The sequence below is a fragment of the Mauremys reevesii genome, linkage group 22 (assembly GCF_016161935.1).
Source record: "Mauremys reevesii isolate NIE-2019 linkage group 22, ASM1616193v1, whole genome shotgun sequence".
In the NCBI taxonomy this organism is placed as follows: Eukaryota; Metazoa; Chordata; order Testudines; family Geoemydidae; genus Mauremys; species Mauremys reevesii.
This window is the reverse complement of record NC_052644.1, coordinates 7,912,490-7,931,517: the sequence shown is the minus strand read 5'-3', so window position 1 is coordinate 7,931,517 and position 19,028 is coordinate 7,912,490. Positions and strand designations below refer to the sequence as shown.

At 51.0% G+C, this 19,028-nt stretch overlaps 1 protein-coding gene across 2 annotated transcripts in view; it reads left to right on the top strand.

Moving 5' to 3' along the window:
* The window catches only part of LOC120388077 (deleted in malignant brain tumors 1 protein-like), a 132,896-nt gene that overhangs the window by 14,996 nt on the left and 98,872 nt on the right, over positions 1 to 19,028 (top strand). For both annotated transcript variants that reach the window (XM_039509639.1, XM_039509640.1), the window contains exons 3-7: positions 83 to 412; positions 4,682 to 5,011; positions 9,043 to 9,357; positions 11,187 to 11,516; positions 15,249 to 15,578. In XM_039509639.1, coding sequence (XP_039365573.1) covers positions 83 to 412; positions 4,682 to 5,011; positions 9,043 to 9,357; positions 11,187 to 11,516; positions 15,249 to 15,578 — 1,635 coding nt within the window. The remainder of the gene's footprint in view (positions 1 to 82; positions 413 to 4,681; positions 5,012 to 9,042; positions 9,358 to 11,186; positions 11,517 to 15,248; positions 15,579 to 19,028) is intronic.

Below are 19,028 nucleotides of genomic sequence, written 5' to 3'. Positions count from 1 at the left end.
TTTTCCAATCCCTCCAGGGTTGGAGTGCGTGCTCACCCCGCTACTTCATCCCTGAGTGTTTATTCCCTTGGCGTATTTGCAGATTCAGGCATTCCAGAACTAACTCAGCTCCGACTGGTAAACAGCCTGAATCGCTGCGCTGGGAGGGTCGAAGTGCTTCACAACCAGAAGTGGGGAACCGTGTGTCATGACACCTGGGATTTAAATGAGGCTGGAGTCGTGTGCAGGGAGCTGGGCTGTGGGACGGCGTTATTGGCCCCAAAAGGGGCTCGATTTGGGCGAGGATCAGACCTTATCTGGCTGGATGACGTCATCTGCACAGGAACTGAAGCTGCCCTCTCCGAATGCAGGGCTCTGTCTTGGGGAGAGCATGACTGTACCCACGGAGAAGATGCTGGTGTTGTGTGCTCAGGTAACTCAACTCTATATTTCAGGGAGCAGGGTGGGAAGCTCATTATGGGGCATTGTCCCCTCACAGCCATAGCTGATCCCAGCATGGTGCTTGAGGCCTGTGCTTCAGGGAGCAATATGGCGGTTCCAGTAGGGAGTGCTCTCCTCTCAGTCTGGGCTGACCCCAATTCCCCTGTGCGGTTCTATGGGCCTGTGCTGCAGGGAGTGGTGTGAAGGCTCAGTAGGTGAGGCTCACGCTCTCCTCTTGAAGTCAGTGCTGGCGCCAGTGCCCTAGTGGGGTGCTAGGGTGCCTCTGCTGCAGGTAGGGGGTGTCAGTAGGAGGTGCTCTCCATTTGTAGTTGTGCTGGCCCTAATGCCTCAGTGTAGGGCCAAGGGACCCTAGTATGAGGAAGCCTTGTCTGTTCCCGCTGGGGGGCAGCTCCCCAACTCCCTCGGCCACAGGCCACACATTCTGTGCCCTCTAGGCCTTGGAGAGGTGGGTGACCTTTCTCCAGGTTGGCAGTAGGCACACTTCACCCCTCGGCCCTCTGAGCGTCCCCCTGTACCACCCAGTCCCTGTCCCGCTGGGCATTCACAGCAGTCACAGATCTGCTGCTCCCAAAGGAACAGGGTCCCAACGTGACCAGCTCCACCTCCCATCTCTGCCCCAGTCAACACACAGCCCTAGATCCCTTCATAATCACACCAAGGACAAGTGATTTCACAGAGCGTAGAGATTCGAGGGGTAGCAAGGAGAAGGGTTGGAAAGAAATGGTTCCATGTCACATACCACGCTGACTAGAGCCTGGACTCATTGAACGAGATACTTTTCTGTCTGGTAGAGCAACGCTCACCCCACAGTCCTTCCAGGGTTTTGCTCCAGACCTGGCTGTGATCTCCTGTTCCTGAGACAAATGCAGTCAGCCACCTCCTGGGTGAAAGGGAGCTCTTGTCCCCTCTCCTCTTTCCTTGTAGGTACAGACCATTGTCTCTTCCCAGAGGAGGTCTCTCTTCAGAGACTTGTGCTGAGGGTCCTTTGTCTTTGTAAATTCTCAGATGCACACTGGGCCCAGACAGGGAATATAGCCTGTCTCCACGGCTGGGCTTTGTTCTATGTGCTGATTGGCTCAGCTGAAGGGATTGCCATGGCGCAGGTGACAAGCTTCACTTCAGCACTTCTGGAGCATCATGTTCTGTATTTTACTTCTCTCATCAACTATGTCCCATACAAACATCTTGCCCCCATTAGGGTGACGAGTGGGCTGCTCCATCTTGGCAGAGACCTCACATACCACCTTTGGTGAGCTATTGTGCATATATCTGACCCAGGGAATCCCCGTATAACTCTAGGCATCCCTGTGCTCTTTGCCAGTTGGCGTCTACTTATCTCTGGGCCAGATTCCTCTGCGGCACAGTGGGGACCTGGGGAACTGTAGCTCCCACTGGTTGGATTTGGTGTCAATGGAGCCTGGAGCCATTCACTCAAACTAAAAATCCAGGGCCAATTTCTCAAGAGTTCAGTTCCTAATTACTGTGTTCCAGTGGATTTGCATTTCAGGGAATTAGTCTTGAAGTTGTAACTTCCCCAAGAGCTGGACACAGGAGATGCAATTCTTCCTCACTTCCTGTCCTACACAGCCTACATATTTCATTGTCCTGTTTCTCAGCTGCCCTGTCCTACCCCAGAAATGGCTGCATGTCAGTGGGGGGAGTCTTCTTCTTTTGTGTATGTCACAAGTCTATATCTATGTAACCTTTCTGCCAGTGACGTTGAAAGTAAGCAGAGCCGGCTTCAATATCTAGGGCAGGGGTAGGCAACCTATGGCACGTGTGCCGAAGGCGGCACGCGAGCTGATTTTCAGCGGCACTCACACTGCCCAGGTCCTGGCCACCGGTCCGGGGGGCTCTGCATTTTAATTTAATTTTAAATTAAGCTTCTTAAACATTTTTAAAACCTTATTTACTTTACATACAACAATAGTTTAGTTATATATTATAGACTTATAGAAGGAGACCTTCTAAAAACGTTAAAATGTATTACTGGCATGCGAAACCTTAAACTAAAGTGAATAAATGAAGACTTGGCACAGCACTTCTGAAAGGTTGCTGACCCCTGATCTAGGGGTTCCTTTCCAGCAGTACAACACAGATCTGGCTTGAGCACCCACCCAGTAATCTGGGACAATTGCGCACAACCCCCTGAGTTCTTCTACGAGGCAAAGCTTCCCCTCTTTTAAGCACAGAGTCTCAGTACAGGAGAGAAACTTTTTAATAAAAGGAGGGAAGGCCCCCTGGCATTAACTTGGGAAAACGTCACAAACAGGATTTATAAACATAAAACCATGAGCAAAACACCTCTCCCAGAGTACATTGGGCAGTGTCTTTTGCCACAGGATCTTGAGTCCAGCAACCAAAAGTTCCTTTAAGGTGCCCCTCCCTACTCCCTCCACTGCACCCCACTCACAGTGGTTGTCCTTGGTTAGTGAAGACCCAGAGTTCAGAGGTGCACCTGTGTGAGTTCAGCTCCCACCATGGGGGCGGGGAGGAGAGCGCCTGGATGATCTGCTGTCTGGGTGCTTGCTCTGGTGGCAGCTGCCCTGCCAGCCACTCACCACTCTGCTCACCCTCACCTTCTGCTGCCCCCGGCCTCTCTGCTGTGACCGCTGCAGGTCGCTCTCTTGAAGCTCCACCCAGCTCTCAGTGACTGTCAGCTGCTAGTGGGGACCCTCAGTGCTGAAGCAGACTGGACAAAAACAAGGTTTCACAGCAGATGATTTCAGCTCTAGTGATCACTTAAACCAAAAAGACTCCTAATGGAGCCTTCATTAACTCTATATTTCAAGAGTGGTGAGGGACAGATTAAACCATGGCTAGACCCCTTACACAGAGCCCACACCCCTCAGCAGGAACACCCATCTCCACCCCCTCTCACTCTTGATAGGGGTCTGGTGTCTGAGCCCTCTGGTCAGTGAGTTCAGTTCAGTTGTGGGTGACCCCCTCAGTCAGGGCAGGCTAAGCACAGTTCTGCTGCCCTTTACTCAGACAATCAGGACAAAAACATTTCACTACCCTGCATTCAAGTACTACAGTGATTTGTAACCCAGCACCAGCCAACACAGCTCTGTCTGCTGGATACCTAGGCAGCGTGGGTGTGTTCTTTTAAATACAGTCTGGTCCTGAAGCCTTTCCCCCTCCCCAGCTCATCACTAGCTGTCAGGGGAGAGCTCATTCCCACCCTGCTCACCTCTAGCTTGTTCAGCCATCTGACTGTGCATCCTCAAGGTCCAGTCTTCTAACAGGGCTCTGCTCCACCACTTCTGTATTGCTGCCCCACAGGCACACTGAGAAGATCAGCCTCAGCCACGTTTCTGCATTGCAGCAGTGCCTCCGGCCAGTCCAGTCAGGGGCCCATTAAGCCTAGCCCAGGATCTGTGTCCCAGGTTGTAAATGGACAGATACAAGTTAGGGCTTCTGAAAATCCATCAGCACCAGTCTCTCTATCCCAGAGTTGCTGCCCCTCTGTGAGGACACAGCTGTCAGCCCAGCTCTGCCATTATTCATCTGAGACTGGTACTGGGCTGGCAACACTAGACACGAGTGCAGCAATGGCTGCCACAAAACGATGTTGCCAAGTCAGTCGTGGCAAATCAGCAGGAACCGCAGGGGCAGGTGTTTGCTTCAGGAGGGGGCCGACCTGCTTGTAGGAAGTGTGCATTGCCTCTGCACTGGTCGGAGCCATTGTCAGCCTGGTGTGCAGCAGGTTCCTGCCAGGCGTCCCTGCGCTCCAGGCAGTTCTAAGGGGGATGGACTCTAGGGGAGGTTTTCAGGGATCTATGGAGCCAACACATGTAAATTTGATGCTGATGTCAGACTAAGGCAACCACTAATGAGATGGGTGACTGTGTTCAGCTCCCAATCACCAGGATGTTTATATTAGCGTCTGCCCCACAGTGCTGCACAGTGTCGCACTGGAGCGAATACCAGCGCCAGGAGGGCGTAAATCTGCTCCCCAGGAAGACCCTGCCCGTATTGTGGGGGGTGATCTTTTTAAGTGCTCTAGTGGGAGCAGTAGGTCAGACTGCCGTCCAGTCTGCCTAACTAGGTGGCAGCCAGCTGGGAGGGGAGTGAACGAACTTCAACATTGCCCAAGTGATTAGCGTGGTCAGTGGTGGGGAGCCCTTGACAGGCAGTGGCTGTGTGCAGAGACCGATCACATTGCTATGTTCCCCAGCAAGAGGAGATCAGATGCACAGAAACCTCCCTGAGTGTTTATTCCCTTGGGTGTTTGCAGACGCTGGCATCTCAGAACTGGCTCAGCTCCGACTGGCAAATGGCACCAGTTACTGCGCTGGGAGGGTCGAGGTGCTTCACGACCACAAGTGGGGAACTGTGTGTGATGACGGCTGGGACATGACTGATGCTCAAGTCGTGTGTAGGCAGCTGGGCTGTGGGACGGCGTCATCAGCCCCAGGAGGGGCTCGATTTGGGCAAGGATCAGACCCTATCTGGCTGGATAATGTCAACTGCGCAGGGACAGAAGCTGCCCTCTCCCATTGCAGGGTTCCGCCTTGGGGAAAGAATGACTGTACCCACGGAGAAGATGCCGGTGTCAAGTGCTTAGGTAACCTTCCTCCATCACGTCACTGTGGGTGGTGCAAGAATCGGGCTGAGAAGGTTTCAGCACAGACCCAGCTCTCCGGTCTGAGTCAGCGCTGACTCCATTGCCCCATCATGGTGCTAAGGGCCTGCACTTAAGGGAGCGGGTTCAGGGTCACAGTAAGTAAGTCCATGGTGTAAATGCTGACCCCATTTCTCCACACAGTTCTACATGCCTGTGCTACAGGGAGTGGGATGGGGGCTCAGTAGGGGGTGTTCTCCCCTCGCAGTCAGTGCCCCAGTACAGCACTTAGGGCCTGCGCTGCAGGGAGCAGTACGTGCGCCTCAGTGAGAGACCCTCCCCATCACTGATCGCTCTGATCCCCCTGCCCCACTACAGCACAATGGGGCGCTGGGTAACCGTGGAACCCATTTGTGGGATTTGGGGTTGAATGGATCCTGCAGCCACTCAGGGATCTCTTTATGAAGTGTGGGGTTCCTATCCCCATTACTCCGGGTGATTTCCGTCTCAGTTAATTACCCCGGAACCTGGAATATGCCCCACTACTGTGACTGGAGACAGGTTCTTCCTCACTTCCTCTCCTACACAGCCCATGAGTTTCTGTGCCCGGTCTCTCATCTACCCTATTCCACCCCTCAGGTGGCTGCATGGTAGTGGTGGGGAGTAGGGCTGTCAAGTTATTTTAAAAAATCATGATTAATTGTGAGATAAATAATTAATCATGATTAATTGCACAATTAATCGCCCCTTTACACAATAATAGAATACAATTTATTTCAATTTTGGGAGATTTTTTCTTCATTTTCAAATATATTGATTTAAATTATAACACAGAATACAAAGTGTACAGTGCTCACTTTATATTTATTTTTATTACAAATATTTGCACTGTAAAAAACAAACAAAAGAAATAGTATTTTCAGTTCACCTCATATAAGTACTGTTGTGCCAACTCTTTATCAGGAAAGTTGAACTTACAAATGTAGAATGATTTACAAATAATAACTACAATCAAAAATAAAACTATGTAAAATTTTAGATCCTACAAGTCCACTCAGTCCTGCATCTAGTTCAGCTAATCGCTCAGACAGACAGGTTTGTTTACATTCGCAGGAGATAATGCTGCTTGGTTCTTGTTTACAATTGTCAAGGTTCCTTCCCCACTCTGAACTCTAGGGTACAGATGTAAGGACCTGCATGAGAACCTCTAAGCTTAATTAGCAGCTTAGATCTGGTTTTGCTGCCACTACCCAAATTATTTATGAGTCATTTGGGAAACTCTGTCTACCTCCCCCGCAGAATATCTCTCTCCCCAGTACTATAATCCTTCCCTGGGTAGCCTTGAGAGACTTCTCCACCACGTTCCTGGTGAACACTGATCCAAACCCTTGGATCTTAAAACAAGGAGAAATTAACCATTCCCCCTCCTTTCCCCCCCACCAATTCATGGTGAGTCCAGATCCAACCCCCTTGGATCTTAAAACAAGGAAAAATCAATCAGGTTCTTAAAAAGAAGGCTTTTAATTAAAGAAAGAAAGGTAAAAATCATCTCTGTAAAATCAGGATGGAAAATAACTTTACAGAGTAATCAGATTCATAGAACCCAGAGGAACCCTCTCTAGCCTTAGGTTCAAAGTTACAGCAAACAGAGGTAAACCCTTTAGCAAAAGGAACATTTACAAGTTGACAAAACAAAGATAAACCTAACACGCCTTGCCTGGCTGTTACTTACAAGTTTGAAATATGAGAGACTTGTTCAGAAAGATTTGGAGAGCCTGGATTGATGTCTGGTCCCTCTTAGTCCCAAGAGCGAACAACCCCAAAACAAAGAGCACACAAACAAAAGCCTTCCTCCGACCAAGATGTGAAAGTATCTTGTCCCCTTATTGGTCCTTTGGGTCAGGTGTCAGCCAGGTTACCTGAGCTTCTTAACTCTTTACAGGTAAAAGGATTTTGGTGTCTCTGGCCAGGAGGGATTTTATAGTATTGTACACAGGAGGGCTGTTACCCTTCCCTTTATAGTTATGACAACAATGTTACCTGGAAGTGAGAACAGGTATCCGCATGGCACTGTTGTAGCTGGCATAGGAAAACATTTATGTGCCAGACACGCTAAAAATTCATTTGTCCCTTCATGCTTCGACCACCATTCCATAGAACATATGTCCTTGCTGATGATGGGTTCTGCTCAATAACAATCCAAAGCATTGCTGACCAACAAATGTTCATTTTCATCATCTGAGTCAGATGCTACCAGCAGAAGGTTGATTTTCTTTTTTGGTGGTTCAGATTCTGTAGTTTCCACATTGGAATATTGCTCTTTTAAGACTTCTGAAAGCGTGCTCCCCGCCTCGTCCCTCTCAGATTTTGGAAGCCACTTCAGATTCTTAAACCTTGGGTCAAGTGCTGCAGCTAGCTTTAGAAATCTCACATTGGTACCTTTTTTGCGTTTTGTGAAATTTGCAGTGAAAGTGTTCTTAAAACGAACAACGTGTGCTGAGTCATCATCCGAGACTGCTGTAACATGAAAGATATGGCAGAATGCAGGCAAAATACATAGCAGGCGCTACACAATTCTCCCCCAAGGATTTCAGTCACAAATTAAATTAACACATTACATTTTTAACGGGCATCATCAGCATGGAAGCATGTCATCTGCAATGGTGGCCAAAGCATGAAGGAGCATGTGAATGTTTAGCATATCTGGCACGTAAATACCTTGCAATGCTACCTGCAAAAGTGCCATGCGAACGCCTCTTCTCACTTTTGGGTGACATTGCAAATAAGAATCAGGCAGCATTATCTCCCGTAAATTTAACAAACTTAATTGTCTGAGCGATTGCCTGAACAAGTAAGACTGAGAGGATGTGTAGGCTCTACGTTTTACATTTTTTTCCCCTCTTGAGTGCAGTTATGTAACAACAAAAAAATTGACATTTGTAAGTTGCATTTTCACAATAAAGAGACTGCACTACAGTACTTGTATGAGGTGAATTGCAAAATATTATTCCTTTTACCACTTTTACAGTACCAATATTTGTAATCCAAAATACAGTAAAAGCTGTTTTTTCCGGCACTTCACCAATTGGAAAGCTCTATAAATTGGCATTTCTGATCTTCATTGAAATGCCGGTTTATAGACCGGTTGGCATGGGGCCAACAGGGGGTTGAGGTGCAGGAGGGGGTGTGGAGCGAGGGCTCTGGGAGGGACTTTGGGTGTGGGAAGGGGCTTAGTAGGCGGGAGGTAGTGTGGGGTGTAGGATCCAGGGGCCAGTCACCTCGGATGGCTCCCCGCAAGCAGCAACCTGTCCCGGGCTCCGGCTACTCTTAAGTGAAGGCGCATCAGGTGCGTGCTGCCCCCCCAGTGCTAGCTGCACAGCTCCCATTGACTGGGAACCACAGCCAATGGGAGCTGCAGGGGCGGCGCCTGCAGGCAGAGGGAGTGCACCAAGCTGCCTGCCTTGCCTCCACCTAGGAGCAACCAGGACAAGTTACCACTTGCAGGGAGCTGCCCAAGGTGAGTGCCCCCTGGATCCAGCACCCTGCACTCCATCCCACACCCCAACTGCCTGCCCCAAGCCCCCTCCTGCACCCAAACTTCCTCCCAGAGCCCATGCTCCACACACCCTTCCTCGACCCCCCTCCAGCCCCACACTCTCTCCCGCACCCAAACTCCCTCCCTCTTAGTTAACTAGCATCTTTCATTTACTGGCACCCCCCATTCCCCCAACATGTCGGATAAAACAACTTTAACTGTAATAATATAAAGTGAGCACTGTACACATTGTATTCTGTGTTGTAACTGAAATCAATATACTTGAAAATTCTTTTAATCACGATTAATTTTTTGAGTTAATTGCGTGAGTTAACTGTGATTAGTTGACAGGGAGTGAACCCCTAACAGGCTGTTGCAGAGCCTGTTCAGACCCGTCAGTGGGAGGCCCTAAGTTCACCAGTGTCACCAGTGATTCAATGCACAGGCACCACCCTGAGTGTTTCTTCCCTTGGGGTGTTTGCTCACTCCGGCATTTCAGAAGAGGCTCAGCTCCGACTGGTGAATGGTTCGAGTCGCTGTGCTGGGAGGGTCGAGGTGCTTCACAACCAGCAGTGGGGAACCGTGTGTGATGACAGCTGGGACATAACTGATGCTCAAGTCGTGTGTAGGCACCTGGGCTGTGGGACGGCATCATCAGCCCTTGCTTGGGCTCATTTTGGGCAAGGATCAGACCGTATCTGGCTGGATGAAGTCAACTGCGCAGGGACAGAAGCTGCCCTCACCGATTGCTGGGCTCGGCCTTGGGGAGAGAATGACTGTACCCACGGAGAAGATGCCGGTGTTGTGTGCTCAGGTAACCTTCATCTACCCCCCTGCCTGTTGTAGGGAGGAGGGTGGGAAGCTCATTAGCGGGCCTTGTCCCCTCACAGGCAGTGCTGCCCCCAGCATGGTGCTTTGGTGCCTGTGCTTCAGGGAGCAATATGGCGGGTCCAGTAGGGAGCCCTCTCCTCTCAGTCTGTGCTGACCCTAATTCCCCTGTGCGGTTCTATGGGCCTGTGCTGCAGGGAGCGGTGTGGGGGCTCAGTAGGGGATGCTCACGCTCTCTCCTTGAAGTCAGTGCTGGCGCCAGTGCCCTAGTGCGGTGCTAGGGGGCCTGTGCTGCAGGTAGAGGGGTGTCAGTAGTGGGTGCTCTCCCTTTACAGTTGTGCTGGCCCTAATGCCCCAGTGCAGTGCCATGGGCCCCTAGTATGAGGAAGCCTTGTCTGTGCCAGACTGGAGGGCAACTCTCGAACTCCCTCGGCCACAGGCCACACAAGCCGTGCCCTCTAGGCTTTGTGTGGGGGGGTGCCTTTCTCCAGGTTGGCATAGGCACTCTTCACCCCTCGGCCCTTCGAGGGTCCTCCTGCAGCACCCAGTCCCTGTCCCGCTGGGCATTCACAGCACTCACAGATCTGATACTCCCAAAGGAACAGGGTCCCAAGGTGACCAGCTCCACCTCCCATCTCTGCTCCAGTCAACACACAGCTCTAGATCCCTTCATAGTCACACCAAAGACAAATGATTTCACAGAGTTGTCAGGGGAGAGCTCATTCTGACCTTGCTCACCTCTAGCTTGTTCAGCCATCTGACTGTGCATCCTCAAGGTCCAGTCTCCTAACGGGGCTTTGCTCCACCACGTGTGACTGTCTGTATTGCTGCCCCACAGGCACACTGAGAAGATCAGGCTCAGCCACGTTTCTGCATTGCAGCAGTGCCTCCGGCCAGTCCAGTCAGGGGCCCATTAAGCCTAGCCCAGGATTTGCGTCCCAGGTTGTAAATGGGCAGATACATGTTAGGGCTTCTGAAAATCCATCCGCACGCCAGTCTCTCTATCCTAGAGTTGCTGCCCCTGTGTGAGGAAACAACTGTCAGCCCAGCTCTGCCATCATTCATCTGAGACTGGTACTGGGCTGGCAGCACTAGACACGAGTGCAGCAATGGCTGCCACAAAACGATGTTGCCAAGTCAGTCGTGGCAAGTCAGCAGGAACTGCAGGGGCAGGTGTTTGCTTCAGGAGGGGGCCGACCTGCTTGTAGGAAGTGTGCATTGCCTCTGCCCTGGTCGGAACCATTGTCAGCCTGGTGTGCAGCAGGTTCCTGCCAGGCGTCCCTGCGCTCCAGGCAGTTCTAAGGGGGATGGACTCTGGGTGACGTTTTCAGGGAGCTATGGAGCCAACACATGTAAATTTGATGCTGATGTCAGGCTAAGGCAACCACCAATGACACGGGTGACTGTGTTCAGCTCCCAATCACCAAGATGCTTATGTCAGCGTCTGCCCTGCAGCCCTGCACAGTATCGCACTGGAGCGAATACCAGCGCCAGGAATGAGGGTGTAAATCTGCTCCCCAGGAGGTTCCTGCCAGCAGTGCCGGGGGTGATCTTTTTAAGTGCTCTAGTGGGAGCAGTAGGTCGGACTGCCATCCAGTCTGCCTAGCTAGATGAGAGCTGGCTGGGAGGGGAGTGGACAAACTTCAACATTGCCCAAGTGATTAGCGTGGTCAGTGGTGGGGAGCCCTTGACAGGCAGTTGCTGTGTGCAGAGACTAGTCAGATCCGTTGCCGGGAGGCGCTATGTTCCCCAGCAACATGAGAGATCAGATGCACAGGAACCTCCCTGAGTGTTTCTTCCTTTGGGTGTTTGCAGACGCTGGCATCTCAGAAGTGGCTCAGCTCCGACTGGTGAACAGCAGGAGTCGCTGCGCTGGGAGAGTCGAAGTGTTTCATAACAAGAAGTGGGGAACCGTGTGTGATGACGGCTGGGACTTACAGGATGCTGGAGTCGTGTGCAGGCAGCTGGGCTGTGGGACGGCGTTATCAGCCCCAGGAGGGGCTCGATTTGGGCGAGGATCAGATCATATCTGGCTGAATAACGTGAACTGCGCAGGGACAGAAGTTGCCCTCTCTGATTGCAGGATTTGGCTTGGGGGAGACAGTAACTGTAACCATGGAAAAGATGCCGGTGTTGTGTGCTCAGGTAACTTGCATACATGACATCACTGTGGGTGGTGCAGGGATCGAGCTGGGAAGCTTTCAGCACAGACCCAGCTCTCCTGTCTGAGTCAGCGCTGACTCCAGTGCCCCAGCATGGTGCTAAGGGCCCGTACTGCAGTTAAGGGGGGTGTCAGTTGGGGGCACTCTCCCTTTACAGTTGTGCTGTCCCTAATGCCCCAGTGTGGTGCCATTGACCCCTAGCATGAGGAAGCCTTGTCTGTACCTCCTGGGGGGCATCTCCCTGACTCCTCGGCCACAAGCCACACAAGCCGTTCCCTCTAGGCCTTGTGGGGGGGTGACCTCTCTCCACATTGGCAAGAGGCACACTTCACCCCTCTGCCCTCCGAGAGTCCCTCTGCAGCACCAAATCCCTGTCCCGCTAGGCATTCATAGCAGTCACAGATCTGCCGCTCCCAAAGGAACAGAGTCCCAAGGTGACCAGTTCCACCTCCCATCTCTGCCCCAGTCAATGCACAGCCCTAGATCTCTTCACAGTCACACCAAGGTCAAGGGATTTCACAGAGTGTAGACCAGGGGTCAGCAACCTTTCAGAAGTGGTGTGCCTAGTCTTCATTTATTCACTCTAATTTAAGGTTTCACGTGCCGGTAATACATTTTAACATTTTAGAAGGTCTCTTTCTATAAGTCTATATTATATAACTAAACTATTGTATGTAAAGTAAACAAGGTTTTCAAAATGTTTAAGAAGCGTCATTTAAAATTAAATTAAAATGCTGATCTTACGCCGCCAGCCTGCTCAGCTCACTGCCAGCCTGGGGTTTTGTTCACCTAGGCCAGCTGCAGGCTGAGCAGAGCCTGCGGCCAGGACCCCAGACCTGGGGGGGGGGGTTCAGGGGTCAGGGCAGAGGGGTGGGGGTGTGCAGGGCACACTTTTTTGTATGTCACAAGTCGATATCTATGTAACCCTTCTGCCAGTGGTGTCAGAAGCGACCAGGGCTGGGTTCAATATCTAGGGGTTCCTTTCCAGCAATATAACACAGATCCAGCTTGAGCATCCACCCAGTAATCTTGGAGAATTACACAGCACCCCCTGGGTGCTTCTGTGAGACAAAGCTTCTCCTCTTGCAAGCACATAGTCTCAGTGCAGAAAAGCAACTTTTAAATAAAAGGATGGAAGCCCCTGGGCATTAACTTGGGAAACGTCACAAACAGGATTCATAAACATAAAACCATGAGCAAAACTCCTCTCCCAGAGTACGTTGGGCAATGTCTTTTGCCTCAGATTCTTGAGTCCAGCAACCAAAAGTTCCTTTAATGTGCCCCTGCCTCCACCGCACCCCACTCACAGGGGTTGTCCTTGGTTAGTGAAGACCCAGAGTTCAGAGGTGCACCTGTGTGAGTTCAGCTCCCACCATGGGGGCGGGGAGGAGAGCGCCTGGCTCGCTCTGCTGTCTGGGTGCTTGCTCTGGTGGCAGCTGCCCTGCCAGCCACTCACCACTCTGCTCACCCTCACCTTCTGCTGCCCCCGGCCTCTCCGCTGTGACCTCTGCAGGTCGCTCTCTTGAGGCTCCACCCAGCTCTCAGTGACTGTCAGCTCTTAGTGGGGAACCCTCAGTGCTGAAGCAGCTGGGCAGAAACACTGTCTCACAGCAGGTGATTTCAGCTCTAGTGATCACTGAAACCAAAAAGACTCCTAATGGAGCCTCAATTAACTCTATCTTTGAAGAGTGGTGAGGGGCAGATTAAACCATCCCTAGACCTCATACACAGAGCCCACACCCCTCAGCAGGAACACCCATCTCCACCCCCTCTCACTCTTGATAGGGGTCTGGTGTCTGAGCCCCCTGGTTAGTGAGTTCAGTTCAGTTGTGGGTGACCCCCTCAGTCAGGGCAGGCTAAGCACAGTTCTGCTGCCCTTTACTCAGACAATCAGGACAACAACATTTCACTACCCTGCATTCAAGTACTACAGTGATTTGTAACCCAGCACCAGCCAACACAGCTCTGTCTGCTGGATACCTAGGCAGAGTGGGTGTGTTCATGTAAACACAGTCTGGTCCTGAAGCCTTTCCCCCTCCCCAGCTCATCACTAGCTGTCAGGGGACAGCTCATTCCCACCTTGCTTACCTCTTGTCATAGGTTTCACCCCCACTCTGAACTTTAGGGTACAAATGTGGAGACCTGCATGAGATAACCCCTAAGCTTAATTACCAGCTTAGAACTGGTTGCTGCCACCACCCAAATCGTTTAAAACATTTGTTTATGAGTCATTTGGGAAACTCTGTCTTCCCCCCTAAAAATCTCTCCCTCCCAAGTACTGTAACCCTTCCCTGGGTAACCTTGAGAGACTTCTCCACCAGTTTCCTGGTGAACACCGATCCAAACCCCTTGGATCTTAAAACAAGGAAAAAAATCAATCTGGTTCTTAAAAATAAGGCTTTTAAGTAAAGAAAAGGGGTAAAAGAAATACCTCTGCAAGATTAGCATACAAGCTACTCTCACAAACAACAGATTTAAAATACAGAGGATGTTCCCATGGGCAAAAACCTTAGTTACACAAAAGAAAACCCAATTTGATTATCCCTCTAATGCAAAAAGACAAAGTCACGAAAGGAAATAAACATAAGCTAATTGATTCCTTCTCTAATACTCACTACCCTGGTTGATACCTGGTTCTTTTCACTCCAGCACAGAGCAAAGAATAGAACAAAAGAAGAACTTCCCACCTTCCTCTTAAAAGATCTGGTCCCCCCCCATTGGTTCCTCTGGTCAGGTGTCAGCTAGACTCGGTGAACTTCTTAACCCTTTACTGTCTGTTTATGACACCTCTAGCTAGTTCAGCCATCTGACTGTCAGGGCCGGTGCAAGGATGTTTCGCGCCCTAGGCAAAACTTCCACCTTGCACCCTCCCCCCACCCTGCGCCCCCACTCTGAGGCGCCCCCCTCCGCGGCAGCTCCCCCCCCCGAGGCACCTCCCTTTGCCGCAGCTCCCCACCCTCCGCCCTGAGGCACCCCCCCACCCCAGCTCACCCCTGCCCCGCTTTCTCCCCAAGCACACCGTGGCTGCTTCACTTCTGCTTCCCAGGCTTGGGGCGCCAAGAGTGAGCTGGGGCGGGGAGTTCCCTTGCATGCCGCCTCCCCCCCCCCGCTTACTTGCCACAGTCAGCCCTCCTCACGCTCCCCTGCCCAGCTCCCTCCACCCAAATGCCAGCAGCGACCAGGGTGGCCGAAGAAAATGGCGCCCCCCAAATGCCAGTGCCCTAGATGACTGCCTAGGTCACCTAAATGGTTGCACCGGCCCTGCTGACTGTGCATCCTCAAGGTTCAGCCTTCTAACAGGGCTCTGCTGCACCACGTGTGACTGTATTGCTGCCCCACAGGCACACTGAAAAGTTCAGGCTAAGCCACATTTCTGCATTGCCAGTGCCAGGAATGAGGGTGTGAATCTGCTCCCCAGGAGGTCCCTGCCAGCAGTGCAGGGGGGGGGGATCTTTTTAAGTGCTTTAGTGGGAGCAGTAGGTCAGGCTGCCGTCCAGTCTGCCTAATTAGGTGACAGCCTAACTAGGTGAGAGCTGGCTGGGAGAGGAGGGGCAAACTTCAACATTGCCCAGTGATTAGTCTGGTCAGTGGTGGGGAGCCCTTGACAGGCAGTTGCTGTGTGCAGAGACCAGTCAGATTGCTATGTTCCCCAGCGACATGAGAGATCAGATACACAGGAACCTCCCTGAGTGTTTATTCCCTTGGATGTTTGCAGGCTCTGACATCTCAGAAGTGGCTGAGCTCCGACTTGTGAACAGCAGGAGTCGCTGCGCTGGGAGGGTCGAGGTGTTTCACAACCAGCAGTGGGGAACCGTGTGTAATGACAACTGGGACTTACAGGATGCTGGAGTCGTGTGCAGGCAGCTGGGCTGTGGGACGGCGTTTACAGCCCCAGGAGGGGCTCGATTTGGGCAAGGATCTGACCGTATCTGGCTGGATGATGTCAACTGCACAGGGACAGAAGCTGCCCTCTCCGATTGCTGGGCTCGGCCTTGGGGAGACAATAACTGTACCCACAGAGATGATGCCAGTGTTGTGTGCTCAGGTAACTTGCATCCATCACGTTACTGTGGGTGGTGCAGGGATCGAGCTGGGAAGGTTTCAGCACAGACCCAGCTCTCCTGTCTGAGTCAGTGCCGACCCCAGTGCCCCAGCATGGGGCTAAGGGCCTGTACTGTGGGGAGCCAATTCGGGGTCACAGTAAGTGTCACTCTTCCCATGGTGTCAGTGCTGACCCATTTTCCTCACACAGTTCTACATGCCTGTGCTGCAGGGAGCGGAATGGGGGCTCAGTAGGGGGCGCTCTCCCCTCGCAGTCAGTGCTGAGCCCAGTGCCCCAGCACAGCACTTAGGCCCTACGCTGCAGGGAGAAGTAACATGCGCCTCTGTGAGAGACCCTCCCCATCGCTGATGGCTCTGATCCCCCTGCTGGGGCACTGGGTAACCGTAAATCCCATTTGGGGGTTCAATAGATCCTGCAGCATCTCAGGGATCCCTTTATGAAGTGTGGGGTTCCTATCCCCGTCACTCCGGGTGATTTCCATCTCAACTAATTACCCCTGAACCTCTAACATCCCCCACCCACAGCTGGGACTGGAGACATGGTTCTTCCTCACTTCCTCTCCTACACGGCCCATGAGTTTCTGTGCCCTGTCTCTCATCTACCCTGTTCCACCCCAGAGCTGGCTGCATGGTAGTGGTGGGGAGTAGGGCTGTCAAGTTATTAAAAAATATAATTGTGAGATAAAAAATTAATCATGATTAATCACACAATTAATCGCCCCTTTACACAATAATAGAATACCATTTATTTCAATTTGGGGGGATTTTTTCTTCATTTTCAAATATATATTCATTTCAGTTATAACACAAAATACAAAGTGTACAGTGCTCACTTTATATTTATTTTTAAGTATAAATATTTGCACTGTAAAAAAGAAACAAAAGAGTACAAGTACTGTAGTGCCAGCTCTTTATCAGGAAAGTTGAACTTACAAATGTAGAATGATTTACAAATAATAATTGTAATAAAAAATAAAACGATGTAAATTTTTAGATCCTACAAGTCTACTCAGTCCTACATCTTGTTCAGCCAATTGCTCAGACAGACAAGTTTGTTTACATTCGCAGGAGATAGTGTTTACAGTGTTACCTGGAAGTGAGAAGAGGCATTCATATGGCACTGTTGTAGCTGGTGTAGGAAAATATTTATGTGCCAGATGCTCTAAAAATTCATATGTCCCTTGTTGCTTTGAGCACCATTCCAGAGGACACGTGTTCATGCTGATGATGGGTTCTGCCCGATAACGATCCAAAGTAGTGCAGATCCACAAATGTTCATCTTCATCATCTGACTCAGATGCCAACAGCAGAAAGTTGATTTTCTTTTCTGGTGGTTCAGGTTCTGTAGTTTCCACATTGGAGTGTTGCTCTTTTAAGATTCTGAAAGCCTGCGCCACACCTCATCCCTCTCAGATTTTGGAAGGCACTTCAGATTCTTACCCCTTGGGTCGACTGCTGTAGCTAGCTTTAGACATTGCAAATAAGAAGCAGGCAGCATTATCTCCCGTAAATGTAAACAAACTTGTTTGAGCGATTGGCTGAACAAGAAGTAAGACTGAGAGGATGTGTAGGCTCTAAGTTTTTCCAATTTTTTTTTGTTTTTTTTGTGGGGGGAGGTGGTTTTTTTTTTGTTTTTTGAGTGCAGTTATGTAACAAACAAAAATCTACATTTGTAAGTTGCACTTTCATAAAAAGAGACTGCACCACAGTACTTGTATGACGTCTATTGCAAAATACTGTTTTGTTTACCATTTTTACAGTGCAAATATTTGTAATCCAAAATACAGTAAAGCTGTTTTTTCCAGCACTTCACCAACCGGAAAGCTCTATAAATCGACATTTCTGATTTTCAGAAATTGGGCTGGCGGTTGGAGCGCAGGAGGGGGCGCGGAGCGCAGGCTCTGAGAGGGACTTTTGGTGGGAGAGGGGGCTTAGTATTTGGGAGGGAGTGTGGGGTGTTGGATCTGGGGGCCACTCACCTAGGATGGCTCCTCGCAAGCGGTGACCTGTCCCGGGCTCTGCCTACTCATAAGTGGAGGCGCGTCAGGCGGCTCTGTGTTCTCCCTCACCCTCCAGTGCCAGCTTCACAGCTCCCATTGGCTGGGAACCATGGCCAATGGGAGCTATGGGGGAGGCACCTGCGAGCGGAGGGAGCGCGCCAAGCCCCCTGCCGCTCTTCCACCGAGGAGCAGCCAGGACAAGTTGCCGCTTACGGAGATCCGCCCCCGGATCTGGCAGCCCGCACTCCAGCCTGCGCCCCAGCTGCCTGTCCCAAGCCCCCTCCCGCACCCAAACTTCTTCCCAGAGCCCATGCTCCACATCCCCTCCCGCACCCCAACCGCCAGCCCCACACTCCCTCCTACCCGCAAACTCCCTCCCTCTTAGTTAACTGGCATTTTTCATTTACCGGCACCCCCATTCCTGTAACATGCCAGAAGAAACAACTTTAACTGCAATAATATAAAGTGAGCACTGTACACATTGTATTCTGTGTTGTAACTGAAATCAATATATTTGAAAACATAGAAAAACATCCAAAATATTTAATAAATTTCCATTGGTATTCTATTGTTTACCAGTGTGATTCAAACTGTGATTTAATTAGTTTAATCACCATTAATTTTTTCAGTTATTGGTGATTAATTGACAGGGAGTGAATCCCAAACAGGCTGTTGCAGAGGCGGTTTGGACCTGTCAGTGGGAGGCGCTATGTCCTTCTTTGAGTGATTGCTCATGTGCATTCCAATAGGTGTGATAAGAACAATCCAGAACTCTCCTGTCTGCTCTGGCAGACTCCGGCCTCAATACCACCCACCACTAAAGGGCTGGAGAGATACTATTTTGTGCCACAGAAAGGGTACGAACACCTTTTCACCCAGCCGCAACCGGGCACTCTGGTGACAGGGGCAGCCAGGTCCCGCCCCAAAGTCACGGGGTGCTAAAAAGTTGGACCTTTTTGGCCAAAGGCCTACTTGACCATGGGACTCTAGCTTCGAGTGGCCAATCAGCAAGTGGTACTCAGCCACTATGCTTTCAATTCCTGGAGCTCGGTAGCAAAATTCCAGGAATTGCTCCTGGCTGACTCATGCAAGGAGTTTAGTGCGCTCCTCGAGGAGGGCAGAGTGGTCTTGAGAACCTCCCTGCAGGCTGTGTTAGAAGCGGCAGACTTGGCAGCTTGTACTGTGGCCACCACCATTACAGGGAGGCGCAGCGTGTGGCTCCAGGTGTTAGGGATACCTGATCCAGGACCTCCCCTTTGACCGTGCAGGCCTGTTTGCCCAAAATACAGACTCTTGCCTGCACGGCCTTAAGAAATTGCAGGCGACTTTAGAGTCTTTGGGTGTCCACATCCCTGCACCCCAAAGAAAGTCATTTAAGCCTCAGCCCCCGTCTCACTTCTACTCTGGTCCTCCGAGGTGAGACTCATCCAGGA